Below are 18,937 nucleotides of genomic sequence, written 5' to 3' on the forward strand. Positions count from 1 at the left end.
CGGCTACTTGTATTTATATTTTAGAAGCAGCACAAAAAGCACCAAGATGATTAAACATGGATGCAGTTGTTTTAGCAGGCAAGAATCAAGAACCAAAGCAGCAAAATGTGTTGTCCATTTGGTTGTAAAATATAAAACTGTTAAACAGTCCAAGGCTGATTTGTCATTTTTTAGATTCAAATGAACTATGAAATGTTTTCCTAGCCATGGGAATAGGCCTTCGTTTTTACACAAATCCGACTGTATTTAAACAAGGTGGCTTGTGATGTCACAGGTTGAGTCCACTAACCAATAAGCATTCAAAACGCTATTAAGAATGGCAGTGAAGAAAGATCTCTCCAGCTTTACTTGTGCTGTCTTTGGTTTACGTTTAAGAGCCATCCACTGCGTACTGCGTATTGAAGCTCTCATTTGCCGTTTTCAAACTTCTTCTGCTTTTCAAGTAAACTTTAGTTGGTTTGCTGGCTGTTTTCGATGTAATGTTTAAATACAATCATTAAAAAAGAGGCAATACACTCCATCGTGCTTATTACCGTGCTCTGAGCCTGTACTGAGTGAAGAGTACGTCACAAAAAAGTAAACTTTATTAAATTGAATTGAATTAGTTTAGTTAATAGCTAATGGCAACATTTGAGTCTTACTACATGTCTTTGTTTTAATCTTTTAAAGCATTAATTCATTTCAGATTTCTACAAACCGGTCAAAATAAGTTCCGTCTACTTTGCTCAAACAATGTTCTGGCACCCACTTAAAAAAGTGATGTCAAGCCCTGATGTAGGTATGCAGCAAATTATTAACATGAGTCCACGGCACTTTAGGGGGATATCACTGAAGCATGAAACCTGGAACATGAAACATGAAAAATCTAGATGATACATAAAAAGGAATAAACACAGAACCAAAAAAAGAACTAACACTTTAATCAGGGTATCCAATAAAATCAGTTCAATCTTGAAATATGTTGCTGTCATTAATCTTTATTTATGTTATGTCAAAGTCAGATAACCCGTTTAATAACATGGCAATTGAAAGTGGAACCAAGAAAACTTCCAAACTCACAAACCTCATTATTCCTTTATCTTAAACCATTAAGTCTTTAATTGCAGTTTTCCCCACATTACTAAAAATACCTTTGCCTTTGCCCTGCACAAACAATTATAGAGCAGAGAAGCTCTGCTGAGCAACTACTTGTAACCAAAATGGCGGCTGTAATGTTAAGTGTTTACACACGCATGCAGAAACGGGGGGTAGCAATGGTGTACGCCTGTCACGTCCCCTCTGACTTCACTGAAACACGACTTTCAAAAGGTGAGATGTAAACGGATCACGAGAAGAGACAGAAGGCTAAAAACGGTCTGTTCTAGACTCTGATCTCCAAACCTCAGAGTATTCGTGGTATTAGTTGTGTGATGGAAGCTGTGCTGTTTGGTGCTGCGGCGCCAGTGCCCACATACACGTATCTGTTAACATCTCACTCTAAATATCAGTGGTGTGCATCTGAGTTTTCCCTCATAACTTTATTGAAGTGTGAGGCACATTCCTTCTCCAGGGTATTAAAGTGTCAGGAAAGCCCCTGTGGCACCAGGGATACCCCCAGGATGGTCTGTAAACTGCAGTAAGAAATGAGGACCCACTGCTCTTAGCAAGTATTTGTAGTTCAGAAGCCCTGGCAGGCCCTAGGCACCCTAGAACAAATGCCCTGATGGCACCCATCTTCTGACCTGCCTACCAATGCCCTGGCCTTGCTTTGTTTCTCACTCTTCTCCTACCTTCCAGAGGATGGCCATAACCAATGAGCTCTCGCACCGCGACCCTGGTGGAGGAAGGATGTGTAGTTGGGATACGAGGGGGAGAAGAATTGGCTTTAAGATCTTGTGACTCATCGCTGTTATTTCATTCTCATTGACCTTGTAAATGGCAGCTGGCCGCCTGTGTCCGCACCAGCTCAGGCCTGTACGTTATCAGCAAGATATGACCAAAGTTTCCATGAAAAGAGAAATTATAAATTTATAAGCCAAGTCATACTTTATGGATTAAGTCATTTTTCTTTTCTGTGTCACTTGTGAGTTATGGCTTCTTAAATACTCCAGTTTGGACTCCAAAGCTGAAATAGCCTTTTGCTTATATTTCTGTTTTTACTGTTATTATTGTGATGTTTTTCTCTGCTAAGTGCATCCAGACTTGCTTTCGTAAGAACCAGAAGACATGAGATGTTTGAAATTCTCGAAGTCTTAAGGACTGCAGTTAGTTCTTGTGAACTGTAATATTTATTTGTGTTCCTGATCTCATTGGGCACGTCATGAGATAATAAAACATTTAAAAGGGTATAAAAAAACAAGTTCATTAAGTGCAGCTATAAAGGTGGGCCTAGTGATTTGTGTTTGTGTTTTTATGTTCTTGTAGAAATGCCAGCAAATGCTAAAGAAGAACAATCCTGCCCTCCCAAGATGGTGCCGCAAATCACGGTGTCGTCTGGAAACTCCAAACTGCTGCGGACCTACGAGCACATGCCCTCCTCGCAGGCTCCTTTTGAACCCGGGACAAACAATGGAAGTAGCCATCTAGACACCTTGCTGAGCACCTCAATTAGCAGAGCGAGTGAAATTGTTCTTCTCAAACTCGGGGAAGAGGGAGGAGTGGGCGAGGAGTTTTTGGTGGCTCGTCAGGAGGAACTTCTGGGCACTCCTGAAATGATGGACACTCCGCTCTCCCCAATGAGCGTCCGTATTTCACCCACCTCTTCCACTGAGAGTCAAGCTCTGGCCTTAAGTTTCTCGGAGTCTCCCTGGGAAGCCATGGAGTGGTTAGACCTAACTCCGCCCAGTTCGGCCACCAGCTTCGTCTCCCTGCCAGCATCTGGGCCCAGCATCTTTAATGCCGAGTTCCTGGATGTAACGGATCTCAGTTTGAACACTGCCATGGACCTCCATCTGGAGCAGTGGTAAACTGGGTCACTGCCGATATCCGCCTTAACCAAAGAGCTACATTCACAAACTGCAGGGACGTTCCTTAAACTGGTGAGGATGCTGATAGCAACAAAGACACGGGCGTCCTTAGCGAAATGCCGTCTTTTGCTCAAATGCCCTGTGAAGGCAGTGAAATTGCAGACCCTGTCCAAGTGCAAAGGACACTTTTAACTCTTTTTTTCATTGACGACTGTCACTCTTATCATCGTCCTCGGTATTCTTTGCTTGAATCGGTGGAAGCGGATCCAACAGGAGGCCATTTTGCCAGAGGGATGTCGACACCGACGTTAATCAAGTAGCCCTGACATAGGAAGCAGCTGCTGGCATTGACCTTGAGGCCCGGTCTCCAGAATATTATTGGACTTTGTCAAAAGTGGAATTGCATCTTGGAAACATCACCTCAGCTGTGTACCATGGGATGTCCACGATTCCAGTGTAAATATTTCACCTCGCACAGTTTAGCTTAGAAAACCAAAGTCACGACTGGCATTTCATGGCACACCCATGGTGGTGTTCTGGAGACTCGAATGCCCTCCTGAGCGAACCTCCTACGTGTAACAAACTAGGAGTCGATCCCACTACTGCCATGCAGGCGGAACAAAGACGTTTTTATTTTTTATGAAATGTGCCAAAGCTTCACGTGTTTACTTATTTAAAAAACAAAATCCCCGAAAGAACAAATTCTTTTTTCTTTAATGTCTGTTCATTGTATGTTATCAGTGTATCCCTAATGTGTTAGGATAAAAGAAACGCATTTATGTTAACGCCACCCAAGCCGAGTGACACCAAAACATTTTTATATTCTCCATTCTTGAGAGTATTTTTATAATAAATATATTCTACATTATGTTAAAGATCATAAACATTCCAGCAGAGTCCCACGGGACACCAGAGATGAGCAGGATTGTGAAAATGTAAACCATATAAAAATGTCTGAGCAGCTCGTCTGAAAGGTAAGGGCTGAACTGACAGGCGCAAACGTCCCAGCGCTGCCATTACGAGACGATGAACGGCGGAGCGCTGAACGAGTGCACTGCTCTGTCTGTGCGTTCCTGATGCCTTCATCTCCACTCGTTCTTTTTGTAACCTGCTTGTTTGTCCAGCTCGGTCACAGGGTGCAGATGCTCATTCCAGGAGCGTTGTGTGCAAAGCAGGAAGCAGCCTTGGCCATGGCGCCAATTTACACACATGAGCGCAACACTCGCACTGCCACTGTGCCAGTTGAGAATGGCAAGATACAGGAAGCACACGCACACTAAGAGTTCAAACCCAGATCTGTTAGACATTCGCACTAACCACTGAGCCACTGGGCCTCACTCCTTCTGCGTTGAGGTTTATTTATGTGCATGAAAATGCCTGCTTGGCACTGACTGCCCACTGAGCTGAGCGATGGCAGGATAGCCGGGCCGTGGAGGCCGAGTGGAGATGTTGGATGAGATACGCTGACCACATCCCTTTCCTGTAGATGACTCTCTCGAGCCTTATGGACCCTGCGACTTTGTGCCGCCGTTCAGCCATCTTTTACTAAGAAGGCTGGTGTTCTGTCCATTCAGCCGTCCATTTCCTTACCAGGTTATTTTAATTCTAGGTGGCAGTATGGGCGGTGGAAGCAGCAGAGTGACAAGTGCACACCTGCTAGGGTGACAGTATTTGAGGTAAATGGACCTTTTTAAACGAATGTCCTTCTACTTGACCCTAATGTGAAAAACGGGGCCGGGCAGTCTGGTGCACAAGCAGCATTTAATGCGGGCATCCAGCGGTTACGAGTCTGAGAGCCATAGTGAGGTAAATGGGGGGGGGACCCCCGGACCCCCATACACCTGACAGTCATTGAGGTCTGCAGTGCAGGGTAACGGAGACGTGGGCTTGTGTTTGGTGTTTAACAGATGGACCCCCAAAGGACAGACTCAAGCGCATTTCACAGTGACATCCGTCGACTCGCATGACACTCGGGGGCCACTGAGAGTCGGCTGTACATGGGTGGGCTTCAACAAAGCACTTCACAGGCTAAACCCACCCGGGCTTACTGGGCCTCACCACACGTCTGAATGCACCCGCAAACCTCTGCCAAGACTGCTGGGTGGGCACCTCGAGGAGGTCTTGGGGGCCGTAGCCCCTTCAGTGCCCATTTGAGATTTAAGAAGCATGGAAACGGGGGATCACAAAGCCCACTTTGGGACTTGACTGCCAGTTGTGGTGCCTTTCCAAGATTATTTAATTTGTATTTTTACTTTCTCAAGTCTGACCAATTTTGAAGGCTGGATTCTCTCCTGCTTGATGAATGCCATGCTGTTTGCACTCTGTAAATATTGTACTTTATTTCTTGTGCTGTGTTTGTGTACAGAAAATAACAAAAAAAAAAAAAAATCTAGGAAGACGTGGCAGTCGCCGGCTGCCACAGAAGCTCCCAAGTGGTTTGGCCGTTTTGTGTCCTTAATAAATCTTTTTACAGTACAGCCATTGGAGTCGGATTATTTAACACGCCACTCGCTGGAAAAGGACGCACTGCTGGGCACCCAGTCGGTCTTTGCTTTATAGCGCCTTTCACAAACAGTCTGCGGTTTGTTAGAATAAATAAAATCCTGCCTAATTATATAGCGCCTTTCACAACTGTCTATACGGTGCCTTTATTACGTATCTATCTGCTATTATATAGCGCCTTTAGGTGATCGGTCTCCTTATAGTGCTTAACATCTCACGTCTGTCTCTCTAGTTATATAGCGCCTTTACTTTCTGCCTTTGCCGCTGTAATCCTATAGCGCCTTTCACATCTCTAGATCCGTCTCCTATCGTGCCTTCCCTTCCCTCCCTCTCCATTCTCTGGCACTGGGGTGCTGCTAATGGCTGTCGTGTCCCTCCCTCCTGCTGCTGATCTTCAGCCTGGTGACTTTGTGCTTCTCTCCCTGCTTTGTCAGATTTGGGGACTCGTGTCCGATGGCTGGGAGTCCACTCAGGTTAGGCTTCTGTGGCCGCTGCAGACTGGCGGCCAGTCCAGGGTCGTCTCCTGCCTTGTGCCCAATGCTGTGTTAATGGTCTTCAGCTCCCCAGGCTCCTGTCAAAGTGATGGAGTTCAGAACGACTGAGTGGTCGGTGTTTTGTGGACCGGCGTCTCCGCCATGTCAGCTGCTGCGTGGTTTCCAATTCTGTTTCAAGGTTCGCATCAACTTGAGAAGCAGCGTCATGAGATGGCAGGTCCTCCATGCGACGTGGTCTCCTTTTAGGTCCACTCTGAAGCTCTTGGTGAAGCTCTTGGTCTGCTAGGCCCCTTGGTGTATTTGACTTGAGTCTTGTACGGGGGTCTGTGGCGCTACATCAGTTTATCACCTCTCAGTGCATGTCACCCACCCCCTTCAGGTCACAACAGACCACCCTGCGGGTTAAGAAGACCCTTCAAGAAGCAACACTTGGGCATGAAATCAAGTGCGATTAGGAAAGTCCGACCCGAAGCACTGCACCAGGCGCTGCCCCCTCCGCGCACCCCACCCAGTAAGTGGCGTGCCGAGAGACTGGGGGCTGCCGAGAGGTAAACAGATTATGCACCCCCACCGCGCTCGGAGTCGGCACACTTCAATTTACACACACAAAGAATCCCTTTAGAATTGTTAATAAATTCCTTGACAGCCGCTCATAATATTTTGCACATTCCCAAATATATAGGATTCCTCACCCAAAATCCACAACATTTTAAGTCAAAGTTGGAAAAGCAAAGCCGGAGGGATTAGTCAGCAAGATGAAATGTGCCTGAGGAGTCCCACATGTCTACCGGGAGAGAAGCGCAACATATAGACGGGGATGGGGGGGCTTAAGGAAGTATAGTTTGAAAGGCACGAATATAAAATGAAGGTTTTTACGTTTTCAGTTTTTTTTAATTAGTGTCTCGGACCGTGCAAACCTCAGCCACCTTGTGGCATCCTAGAGTATTGCAGCGTTTCAGGTCTTTGGTCAGTTCGAACTTTAATTACCGTCTTTTCATTTCACATTGCAAAGTTGTTGGATTATCGAACGAAAAGAAACGTCTGCCACCTTGTGGTATTTTATAGTAGTGCATCTTTACAGGTCACTGACCAGGGTAAGCATCTACCGCTTTGTCAGTGTTTCAAGTCATTTAGGAATGTTTCAGACATCTGCCACCTTGTGGTGTCTTAAAGTACTGCAAGTTGCAAATCACTTCTTAGTGCACATCTTTTTTTACTTTACACATTTGAAAGTATACAATACTGCCGCCTTGTGGTATCTTTTCATATTACAGCTTTGATTGGTCATTATAGATTTATTGAAAGGCATAAACCTCGGCCATCTTATGACATCTTCTAGTAGTGTTTTTGTCTTAATAGTAATAATAATTCCATGTATGTATCACATTTCTCACTACTCAGAGGATGGTGCCACTTCCACTACTGTGCAATACCCACCTGGATGATGCAGTGATACCCATTATTGCCACCATGCATTATTAGCTGTAAGGTGGTGAAGGTATGAACGAGGTAGCCAATCAGAGGCAGGGGATGATTAGGGGCCAGAATGACCATGATGGCCAATTTTGGTGGGACATGCCAGGGACCTTTAATGACCACAAGCAGTCAGGACCTCAATATTACATCTCATCACTGCACTGGGCCACTGGCACCCACCCACCAACAGATCACAGGTGACTCACCCCCTGCTGGCCTTCTTAGCGGGTCTCCCAGCCAAGTGCTGGCCAGGCCTGAACATGCTTAGCTGCAGGAGGGTGAGGGTGACCTGCCCTGAAGTGCAGGTGGTATGGCTGCTGACTGGACAATGTAAACATTTGCCACCTCCTTTTCTATTTGGTGGTCAGCCCAGGGGGAGGTGGGGGTGTTTTATAGTAGTGCAGACCTCTGCCACCTTGTGGTTTCCGTTTGTATTTCTTTATTGCATGCCACCCACCTCTACCCTCTTTCATTTTTTTGACCTTGGCCAGTGCAAAAATATGCCCCCTTGTGGCGTTTTATAGTACTGCAGATTTGCCCTGTCAGCTAACTGCTGTACTGTATTATTATTATTATTATTATTATTGGCTAGCAGGATGGTGCAGTCTGGTGTCTGCATGTTCTCCTTGTGTCTGTCTCAGGTTGTCCTTGGGTTGGGGTCAATTGGTGACACAAACTGGCCCTATGCTGGACTGTCCAGGGATGTTTCCTGCCTCATGCCCAGTGCTGCCAGGACAGGCTCAAGCCCCTGCAATGGTGAACTGGACCAAGTAAGACTTAATTAAAATCATCACCCCTCATGTCCCACTTGTTATTTTGCCCACATGAGGATGTGAAAGTCTCCACCGCTTTGTGGGCAGCAGTGGTACTACAGATAATACAAAATTGTGCCACCTGGTGGTTCCTTGTGGTACTGCAGAGCTGTTAGGTCACAGTGCAGCCCTCTGCCACCTGAGGGCACTTGACTTTGCAGGGCTGCTCAACACAAGTGTAGACATTTGCTTGAGTGGGCATCCAGTGGCCCCAGCGTGTGTTATTTGCATTTATTCCAGTTTGGTAGGACAAGTTGCTTTGTCTATTACTGAGGTGGGGCCTCGAGCACAGCCTGGACGAACAGCAAGCGGCCATTTTGGTCAGCATGGGAGGACAGCACAGCACAGGTCATGGTGGAGGGAACGGGCTGAGGCCCCACTTGAAAACACAGGGGCAGGGCAGCCCTTGCGTCGTAGTGCCATCTTCTGTGCCCAGCCCATCACACTCCCATCCTGTGAGACGTGCCAAGCATTGCTTTAGATTTACTTTGTATGACGGAGCCGTGGCCTCGAAGCCTTGGGCTCAGTCACCCATCTGCCCACCCTCAGCCCCCAAGCCACATTTCACTTTACTGCATGGCGGCGGCGGCGGCAGCAGGCGAGTCGTCCTTTTATTAGCAGATGGCTGCTGCGCTTGTTTTCAAAGTCAAATCCTTTCCCGGTAACACAATCTCAAGAAACAGGAACTGGGTGGGCCGCCTGCCACTGGCGCTCATTCCACACCTGGAAAAAGAAGTTGAAGAAACTGAGAAAAATCAAAATAACGTGTCAAAAGCCATTCTCCAGGGGGCATGAGGGTCAGCCCTAAGCTGGCATCAACTCTGCCCTGCCCACCTCTAACCCTCCACATTAGGAGATAGAGACAGACCAACACCACATGCAGAAGGGAGCTATAGAGGGGCACAGGTAGTAGAAGCAGCCCACTGGGATTCCCTTTGTGTCTGAAGCTCTAGGCTCTGAGCAGACGGACCCCCCAGCCCACCCCATGCCCCTCGATTCTAAGCCTACTAAGTGGGTGTTACTGGGATGTTGGAGCTTCAAGTGATGGACTTCCCTGGCAATGCGAGCTGCAATTACACCCTGTTGAGATGAACACTATAACAGGAAGAAGAGCAGCCGCGCCATCTGCTGAGTGTTAAGCAAATCGCAGGGCCTGATGACATGACGAAGAGCATCTGTGCCATCACAGATGCAGATGCAGGACACAGAATTCAAGAATGACGACAAAAGAGAAATGCATGTGGGCAGTCGGGGGGTCCGGGTGTCTCAATAGTATAAAATAATTCAGCATACTTACATTTGGGTAAAAAACAGAAAAAGAGATGGATGGGCGGGACATCCGAGGTCAACTACAGTTTCAGGATGAGATCTTATTAAGAATTGAACTGGACAAGTGGGAACAGAGTTAGCTGACAACAGCAGGCGCTATAAAGACAAGAAAATCACTTCAGAGCGGCCGAGCTTTTAGAAGATGATGTGACGCTGGAGCCACTGAAGCCCAAATGGGGACACAGCCCCTTGAACCCTCGTCTCATGTGTCTGTGTGTGCACTCGCCTGCCCTCTGCTGGTTTTTGGTGGTATTACACCACAGCTCAGAGAAGGTGAGGCACATGTGACAGAACCAGTGACAATAAACTTGAACCCATTGTGTTTTTACAAGTATGTCCCGCCAGCTGCTTGCACCGGCCAAGGCACTGTGGCATAGGGGGTAAGAGGCTGTGGACTTCACGCCAAATGCCACTACTGACACCACTGTGTGGCCCTCAGCAAGTAACTCCACCCAGAAAACCAAACGCGTTGGGACCAACGGCCTCTCAAACGTTGTGAAGTCCGCTGCCCTCTGCTGGCTGCTGGTGGTACTGCATTGCCGCACTGCACTTAAAGCCTGAACTTGAATCACCAGGACTCCGAATCGGGACTGGTGGTCAATGATGGAGGATGCAAAGCTGGTGTGGTGCCTCAGATATCAAGCACCCTGTGGGTGGGTGACGCTCGCATATCCCAAAGAAGTGCAATTGATAGCTTGGCCTGGCATTAGTGGTGGCACAAGTGTGGCAGGCGACTGGCGCCCCATCCTGAGTGGCTCCCTCCTTTGCACTCAAAACTGCTGGGATTGACTGGAGAGTTAGATGAAGGCACAATATTTGATAACTGGTGTGTGTTGCATCTTTTTTAAAAGGGCATCCTCGGCTGCCAGCCCCGGTGAGGGCAAGGCACTATACAGCACGGAAGTGTAGCTTAGGAAATTGAGCCATTTAGAGTAAAGATGCCAGGCAGCTTTGATTTGTTGTGTGCCCGATGGCACCCACACAGCATGCCGGCAGGGGCTCTGGGCGGGCAGTTGGCCTCTCTGTGCGGCGCTAATGCAAACAGAGCCGTATTTCTGTATACAAATGGAGTCGGTGGCCACAGGCCAATAACATCAGCAGATTCTCCACTTTAAATATTTACATTGAGCTCACTAAAGAAAGTCGTTGCTTTTTCCTACGTGAACTGAAGTTCCTCGAGCAGCGGGCCGAGCCGGAGGACACAACGTGGCAGGCGCTCGCTTGGCTTGTTTTAATGTAAAGAACTGCAAGAAAAACTCAACTCCTTGAATTAAATGAACGAAGTGAATGCCACCTGGCGGGCGAGCAGAGAGACAGACTTGGAGAGAGAGGTCTGAAACATCAATCGGGGGCAATGAAAGTCTGCCTACCTGTGCCAGTCAATTCATTCTGAGACGCCATATGAGTCTGAGATGCCAAAATTACTAACAGTGGGCACCGAGTTAAAAAGTCTGGGCACGTGTGCCAGTCAATTCATTCTAACACCCCAACAAGACTAACAGTGGGCACAGAGTTAGTCTGCCCACATGTGCCAGTCAATTCATTCAGTGACCCCAACATGACTAACAGTGGGCACAGAGTTGAAACGTCTGCCTACATGTGCCAGTCAATTTATTCTGAGACCCTATAAGAGTCTGAGGTGCCAAAACAGCCAACGGTGGCAATGTGATGAAAAATCTGCCCACATGTGCCAAGTTATTTCATTTCATACCCCATACAAGTCTGAGGTGCCACAATGACTAATAGTGGGCACAGAGTTGAAAAGTTTGCCCACACATGCTAGTCAATTCATTCTGAGACCCCAACATGACTAACGGTGGGCACAGAGTTGAAGTCTGCACACGTGTGCCAGTCAATTCATTCTGAGACCCCATACAAGTCTGAGATGCCAAATTGACTAACGATGGGCACCGAGATGAAAAGTCTGCCCATGTGTGCTAGTCATTTCATTTTGATACCCCACATGAGACTGCTATGACTAACAGTGGGCACTGAGTTGAAAAGTCTGCCCAAATGTGCCAGTCAAGTCCAACTGATGCCCTACATGAGCCTGAGATATTATAATTGGAGGGTCTCAGCATCAAGCCACTTAGACACATGGCGGGTGAAGGCTGACTGGGTATCCACTATGGTGGACATCTCACTACAAGGACCTCAATAGTGTGTGCCAGGCCACAACCAAATTAGGGGGCATCATAACAAGAACAGAAACACAAAGTAAGCACACACTTCATTTTTTTGTAGCGCCTTTTCCCAGACACAAGCCAAATACCAAGGAACAACGTCACTTTCTCAAAATCGTGCCATTCAGTTGTGGGTGGTGGGGAGCCAATGCCAATTAAAGCGGGTGGGTCGCACAGGAAGCCTATGGTTTATAGCCACTAGGGGGCGCCACTCTGTGCACTTCATTTTAAAGTGGGTGTTTGCTAAAAATGACAAAGAGTACAACAGCATGTGCGAGTCGGAAGGCGTCATGGAGCCAGGCGGGCGGGTGGGCAGTCTGGGCCTTATGCTTTGATATAGCGCCTTTCCATAAGGTGTCCTTTACAGGGGTACAGTACACTGAGCTGCCTTTAACAGCACCTTGAGGTTATTTGGTCACACAGGGATTGATAAGGGGACGTGTGATTTTATAAAGCGCCTTTCATGAGGGGCCGCGTGCCCAAGGATAAGGATATCTTTGACACATCCATGAGCAGGCCAGCTGACTACTGGAGAGCTGTAGTTTTATATAGCGCCTTTCACCATGGGCTCTTTTCATATTTTTACAAAGCGAGCCTCACAAATTACTCCACAACGGTGGTCTTAGGGTTTACAGTTAAACACCTCAGCCACTAGGGGGTGCTGCTCTCTACAATGCTTCACTCCGAGGTGCTGTACAAGCCTTTGGTGGCTTCAGTTTGTTAAAAGTGAAGTGGCTCGGTGTCACAGCGAGGGTCTGCAGGGGGGACTGAAGCTTATAAAACGCCTTTCTCTTGTCCCAGCTGTTTCCACACATCTGTGATGGAGAGTGTGACCAGTAAAGCGATTGGCTCAGGGTGGCAAGGTGAAGGGGCAAATTACAGGTCAACACCTTGGCCACGAGGGGGCGCCACTCTCTACAGAGCCTTTGACTCAGTGACTCGGAATGAAATGGCAGCCTGCCACACAACGGCTCAATGGTTTTGAAATGTGAGCCCCAACACACAGGGTGTCGGTAATGGGGACTTTACCCCCTGCAGTCCAGGTGTGTGGCCCCCTTGTGGACAAGATGTGGGCAGAGGAAGACCACTCTAAGGGAAGAGAGGACAGCAGACTCCACATACAGTGACTGGTCGGGGACTTGACCTATGACCTCTAGAGGTTAGCGGGCACAGTACTAACCACAGGGTCATCCTGGACTCCCCCAGCCAGATTGGCACTGTGCGCAGCGTCACCCCCTGGTGACTCTCCTTGATGTTGGTGTCCCTACACTTCTAGAGGTTTACCTTCCACTGTTCAGGTGAGCCCATGACAAACACCAACCCCTAACCCCGGGTCATACCCGGATGGATGCCAAGCTGGCTCACCTGAACGTGCCACCTGTACCTGCTGCTTGATTTTCCCCATTTATTTATTTTATTTTTGACAAATTTGATGTTTTTCTCATGCCTTTGGTCACTGAAGCCCACGTGGTGCAATTTAATCGTCTCCTTACAAAACTCCCACAATGCATCACGGGTTCTGCTACTTTTGTGTTCTTCCCTACCATGCCATGAGCAGAAAGTGCATACGTCCCCCCTAAAGAAACAAAGCGAATCAGAGGAGCACCCCCCAAAACAAACCAAGATGGCAAAATCCTTACCGCCATAGCTGGGTATGGTTTTCATTTTCAGGAGGACCCTTTAGGCCCGCGTATGCCTTGGCCCAGAATCTGCAGTTCTCGCGCCTTCGGCACTGTGGAAGGTTTTTGTGCGCGTAAAGATTTCCAAAGTCTCCCGTACGCTGCTGTGCTTCTTCACTTTCCATGAAAACACGTACAGCACTGAGAACTCGGTCATCACCAGCACAAGGAATTCGCTTGGGTGCCATTTTTCAGTTTGTCCACAAGAGGGAGCCTCCAGCACACAGATTACCAGCCATGACCCAGCCACATTAATACAAGGACAGGTGTCTGTGTGCCTGCGTGGCCATCCCGTTGCTAAGTCTCCGTCATTCCAACAGATGGCGTATCACAGACACTAACGCTGCATTTGTGACTCCAATACCAAATGTCACAACCCAGAGACACATGCATTGCATTTGTCATTCCAACAGATGGGGCATCACACACATTGGTACTAATGCACATTATTGACACATGCAATACGAGCTACATTCCAATCGATGTTTCAGTGCAAATGTTAGCGCTGATTATTTCAACTTTAGCCCGTCTTAGATGGGTAGCACAGCTCGTCATTTAATAAGAAGCTTACAGCAGGCAGTCCCGTGTGCCTCTTGCCTGCTCCCTTGGTGTTCATGGGGGGTTAAACTTGCAGGCCAAAATGGTGCGGGGGTCTCTGAAATACTAGGGAGGACACAGTGTGATGAAGTCTGAAAAATCAACGACATACCCAACAGCACAGGGGGGCTTAGCCCAGGTGACGGACCTCTGGAAGTCGGGTCTGATGGGGGATAAGAACAGCAAGGAGTTCAGGACAACGGAGGAAGCAGGAGGAGCTGTGAGACGGTGACATCCTGCCCAGAGAACACAAAGTGAGCACATCGATGGCCAAGAATAAAACGGCCTGCCTGCCTTGAACCCGGATTATAGTGAAAGGTGGCAAAACGGCTGACAACATGACTAACGGTGGGCACAGAGTTAAAGTCTGCCCACATGTGCCAGTCAATTCATTCTGAGACCCTATAGGAGTCTGAGGAGCCAATAAAGCTAATGGTGGCAATGTAATGAAAAATCTGCCCAAATGTGCCAAGTTATTTCACTCAGATACCCCATACGAGTCTGAGGTGCCACAATGACTAACAATGGGCGCAGAGTTAAAAGTCGGCCCACACATGCCAGTCAATTCATTCTGAGACCCCAACTTGACTAACGGTGGGCACAGAGTTGAAGTCTGCACACGTGTGCCAGTCAATTCATTCTGATAACCCACATGAGACCGCTATGACTAATAGTGGGCACTGAGTTGAAAAGTCTGCCCAAATGTGCCAGTCAAGTCCAACTGATGCCCTACATGAGCCTGAGATATCATAATTGGAGAGTCTCAGCATCAAGCCAGTCAGACACATGGCGGGTGAAGGCTGGCTGGGTATCCACTACGGTGGGCACCTCACTACAAGGACCTCAATAGTGTGTGCCAGGCCACAACCAAATTAGGGGCATCATAACAAGAACAGAAACACAAAGTAAGCACATCGATGGCCAAGAATAAAACAGCCGGTCTGCCTTAAACCCGGATTATAGTGAAAGGTGGCAAAACGGGCATCTGGGAAGGCTGAGATTAGAAAATGAGACGCAGACAGGAGGGCAAATCCCACTTTCAAAGGTCCACTTGGTGTCCACCTGGTCAACAGTTAGCAGGTTCAGGTTCAATGTGATCCCCAAATACTAAAAGCAAAGTCCGGCACTTTAAAATAACAGGGAAAAAAACAAAAAAAGTGGACTTCTTTGGAATAAAAGCCAAAACGTCAAAGGGTTTGTGTAGGCTGAAGAAAACATCAGACTTGGTGGGCGGTACAGCAGTAACCCCGCCCCATTCAATCAAAGGAGGGCGGTACAGCACTAACCCCGGCCCATTCTGCAAGCACACTGCGGTTTTCTTGCATCACCCCAATTCTCCACACAGACAGCCATGCGTTCAGTTAGCTGGGGTGCTTGTCGGGTACGGCAGGCATTTCACCACACCGGCTCCCCTCGAGTCAGGCTTGAGCAAGAGATGCCCCCTTGGGTGGAGTGCATATGTGACCCTCGTATGTGCTGTCAGATTGATTAGCGACTGCCCGAGTGTAATGACCTTCAGCCAGTCTGACTCTTACTGAAAAAGCATGCGGCTTCATTTTGAAGTGCGACCCTCCTAAATGACGTGGCAATTGTATGGTTGACGGCCTATGACACCCCATCTTTCCCAGAAGATCCCCTTTAAGGAGTCGCTAAATGAATTCTTGAAGGCCGGTATTTCTCAATTTGCTGGATAAAGCAGTGATGGTTTACCACCAGCAGGTGGCAGCGTTCTCCAACTGGACGAGAACTACGAACTGAAATGCGATTTGTGAAAGGCTTCATGTTGTAAACGGTCGGGTCCACTTTTAACCCTCAGTGTGTGCTTTAAGCTCATTATTTTCATTTGGGAATGCAGTCAACATAAATACGTATTTTCTACACAGGAAGTTATTCTCAAGCCTCTTTTTGATGTCCACATAGGACTGACTTGCTCCTCTAGATGGCGCTGTGTTCCCCATCCCCAGCTAAAGGAAATCAAACTGAAATAACAAAGAGATTCCTCTGTGGATTACCTGAACCCACGTCCTCCCGTAAGAATCATGGAGAGCCAGGGGGCCTTGGGTGGGATGTCAGTTCAACTTGGCCACACTCATGGAGCCAGACCTTTGTGAAGAAGAAAGAAAAGTTAGAGCTGCGGGAGAAAAGTCACAGACACAGGGAGAACATACAAACGTTACACAAGAGGACTTCACAGAGCCTTGATCAGAAGTACAAAGAAGGCTTCTGCAGCAAAGTGCTATGGAGGGGTGAGCAGGAACCTTTACCAGAGTGATGGGAAAGGAAAAGTGTGGACGATCCTCAACACAGCAGTTCATCTATGAAGCGCGGAAGAGGCAGCGTCACGGCCTGGGGCAGGCATGGCAGTTTCCACAACAGTCTCACTGGTCTTGGTTGATGATGGGAGCAGGAGGATCAGCTCTGTGTGCAGAAACATCTCCAAAGAAATGTCTCCAAGTTCACATGCTGCCTGCCTGCCTGCCTAACCAAGCGGTCCATCAGAAAGAAAAGGTGGAAAGTCAGGGGCCGGAGAAGTCCGCCCACACGGGTCTGCATTTCGCTTATGGAAGAGGAAATTAAAGCCCCAAAACAAGCACCTCCTCAAGGAGGCGGCCATAAAGGCTTGGCAGAGCAGCCAAGTGAAGTGATCAGGAAGTCTGGCGATGCCAATGGGTTAGGGTGGGGGCAGTCATTGAGTGCAAGTGACCCAAATACTAACTTCACAAAAACTTTATAGATTTGTTTGTCCCAAGACTTCTGCTCTGGGACTAAACCCATGTATTTGTTATCCAATATCGCTCAAGTTATAGAAGTACAAGCGGACGTACTGCACTTTAGCCTCATATTCAATTACAGAACACGTGCTGCCCTATGAAGACAAAGAGGATCGTTAAACTCCTCGGCCATCCTGCCCACTCACTTTCCTCTCCTCCGGTTCAGGCCATCGGCACGTGTACCACTAGAAGTGGGCGGCAGTTTGAATCCTCGGGTCATACGGACTGCCAAATGCCCAGGCCTGATGTGTGTTCGTGTAGATGTCACCTGGTGGTGTATTTTTGCAGTGCCCGTCGCAAGTATTACACAGTGGCCACCAGTCATAGAAGGCATGCCAATGAGAATGTCCCTGTGCTGTGAACAATAAACGTCTGATCATCACTGACAAAAGAACAAACACGGGGTTACAGTAATACACACACTTGTCAAACGAGGAGGAACAGAAGGAAACTCAATCATCTTACCAGGTCTTGTATGCTGGCACCACCCCTCCAGGGCAGCACGGTGGGCAGGCCGAGAGCCGCTTCCAGCACCAATGTCTCCGGCAATTTGATTTCTTTGTCAAATCCCGGTTGTCTGCAAGAACGTCAACTTAAAGGCTTCATGTAAAGAAGAGGATTCAAGTCTCAAACACAGACGGACGGACAGACGGAGAGCAGAAACGGATCAGAACTCCCTTCACAAGACTGAAATGGAAACGGCACGCAGAGCCAGAATTGTGACTTACGCTGCTTTATTTCATGTTTGACTGGATTTCTGCCCATGATTGATTGATTTCAGACCTTTACAAAATGAGAACAACAAGGTCACAGTCACATCCTAGTTTTCATTACAACTGACCTGCAGGCAAAGAGAGTATAGAACTACATGAACACTTAGAGTCCATTAAATAGAGGATGAAGTCAAAGCAGGATATCGCGGAGAGGAGTCGAGTGCTCACTGACAGCCCGATGGTACACTTCACACACACAGATATCCCTGCACATCAGTTCATTTCGGTTTTTATACTTTTATACATTTTATATGATACAGAAAATAAAGAAACCAAGGTTCACAATGTACAGTTATATTATTTTCACAGCTTGTGCCCATTATGCACATTTGATTTTTTTTAATAAAGATACACTGTAATAAAATCCTCACCCTTGATTGCAATTTATAATCTAATAATAATTTCAATAAATTTTATTTATTATTATTTATTTTTTTTTTTTTTTACAGTTTTCTTTCCACGTGAGATTAAGCACTCGCACAGCTCATTTTTGTTACCCAACAGCATAACATTGAAAGCAAGTCGATTCACACACAAGTCAACATCTACAGCATCGCTCGGCGTAGACGCCCTTTGGCCGAGGGTCTCCGGGTTATGATGCCTGATTAAATCATCCTGCTATCACTGATCACACACAAGAAGAGGGCCGTAGAAGAGGCGAGCAGCGACACCGGGAGTTTCACCGTTTCTAACAGGAAGTGGCCATTTCTAAACAAACGGCAGCGGCCGAGAGCTGGACGAAGAAGCCGCTGGCAGTTTAAAGGTGGGGAGTGTGGGCTTTAACCGGCCAAGATCGTCTGCATTCTACAAATGGATCGAGTCACACGAGGCTGACAGTACGTTTCTCTTTTTAAGGCCCATATTAAGAGTTCAGCGAGAACAAATGGGAGACACTGCAATAGAAATGTCAACGACAGCCACCTTTCATTACACAAACTGCCAAACCCACCACTGTGACCACACACTGACCGCTATGGCTGCATTTACAGAAAAAAATATTTTGGCCTATATAACACAATCCACAGGTGCAATGCATCATTATATCTCATGGATTTATTACTACAATAAAACTGTCTCACTACACACAGTAGGTACAGTTCTGATCTAAAGCCCCACAACACCAAAGTGTAGTTAATAAAAAAAAAATAAAATAAAATAAGCAGGTACATCAAAGATAGTCGGTCAGCACAAGCCCTTTTAAACGTAACATGCTTCATCTTTCAGACACATGCCGAGCAATGTTACACCACAAAATGTGAAAAAACAAAATGTCTGGGCAAGAACGTGGCTCGGAGCGGCACTCGACTGACGGGGACCTGCCTGGTTTTGAAATATTAGTGTGTGTGCGCACGTATACGGATATAGCTAGAAGTATC

At 47.4% G+C, this 18,937-nt stretch overlaps 1 protein-coding gene and 1 long non-coding RNA gene across 10 annotated transcripts in view; one reads left to right on the plus strand and one right to left on the minus strand.

Moving 5' to 3' along the window:
- myocd (myocardin) overlaps nucleotides 1-5,422 on the plus strand; it is a 209,576-nt gene extending 204,154 nt beyond the window's left edge. For 6 of the 9 annotated variants that reach the window (XM_039739177.1, XM_039739181.1, XM_039739182.1 and 3 more), the window contains one exon: nucleotides 2,404-5,422. In XM_039739177.1, the coding sequence (XP_039595111.1) occupies nucleotides 2,404-2,945 (542 nt within the window). In that variant the 3' untranslated portion in view covers nucleotides 2,946-5,422. Of the gene's footprint in view, nucleotides 1-24; nucleotides 151-2,403 lie in introns of those variants that run through there. The other 3 variants (XM_039739184.1, XM_039739186.1, XM_039739185.1) reach the window with 1 other exon arrangement.
- Nucleotides 5,423-8,835: 3,413 nt separating this feature from the next.
- Nucleotides 8,836-17,411, minus strand: LOC120517996. Its single transcript, XR_005631159.1, has 3 exons — nucleotides 17,254-17,411; nucleotides 16,030-16,120; nucleotides 8,836-8,952 (listed from the first exon to the last, which is right to left on the minus strand). It is a non-coding gene; the product is annotated as an uncharacterized LOC120517996 (long non-coding RNA).
- Between the last annotated feature and the right edge of the window lie 1,526 nt (nucleotides 17,412-18,937).

The sequence above is a fragment of the Polypterus senegalus genome, chromosome 17 (genome assembly GCF_016835505.1).
Source record: "Polypterus senegalus isolate Bchr_013 chromosome 17, ASM1683550v1, whole genome shotgun sequence".
Classification (NCBI taxonomy): domain Eukaryota; kingdom Metazoa; phylum Chordata; class Cladistia; order Polypteriformes; family Polypteridae; genus Polypterus; species Polypterus senegalus.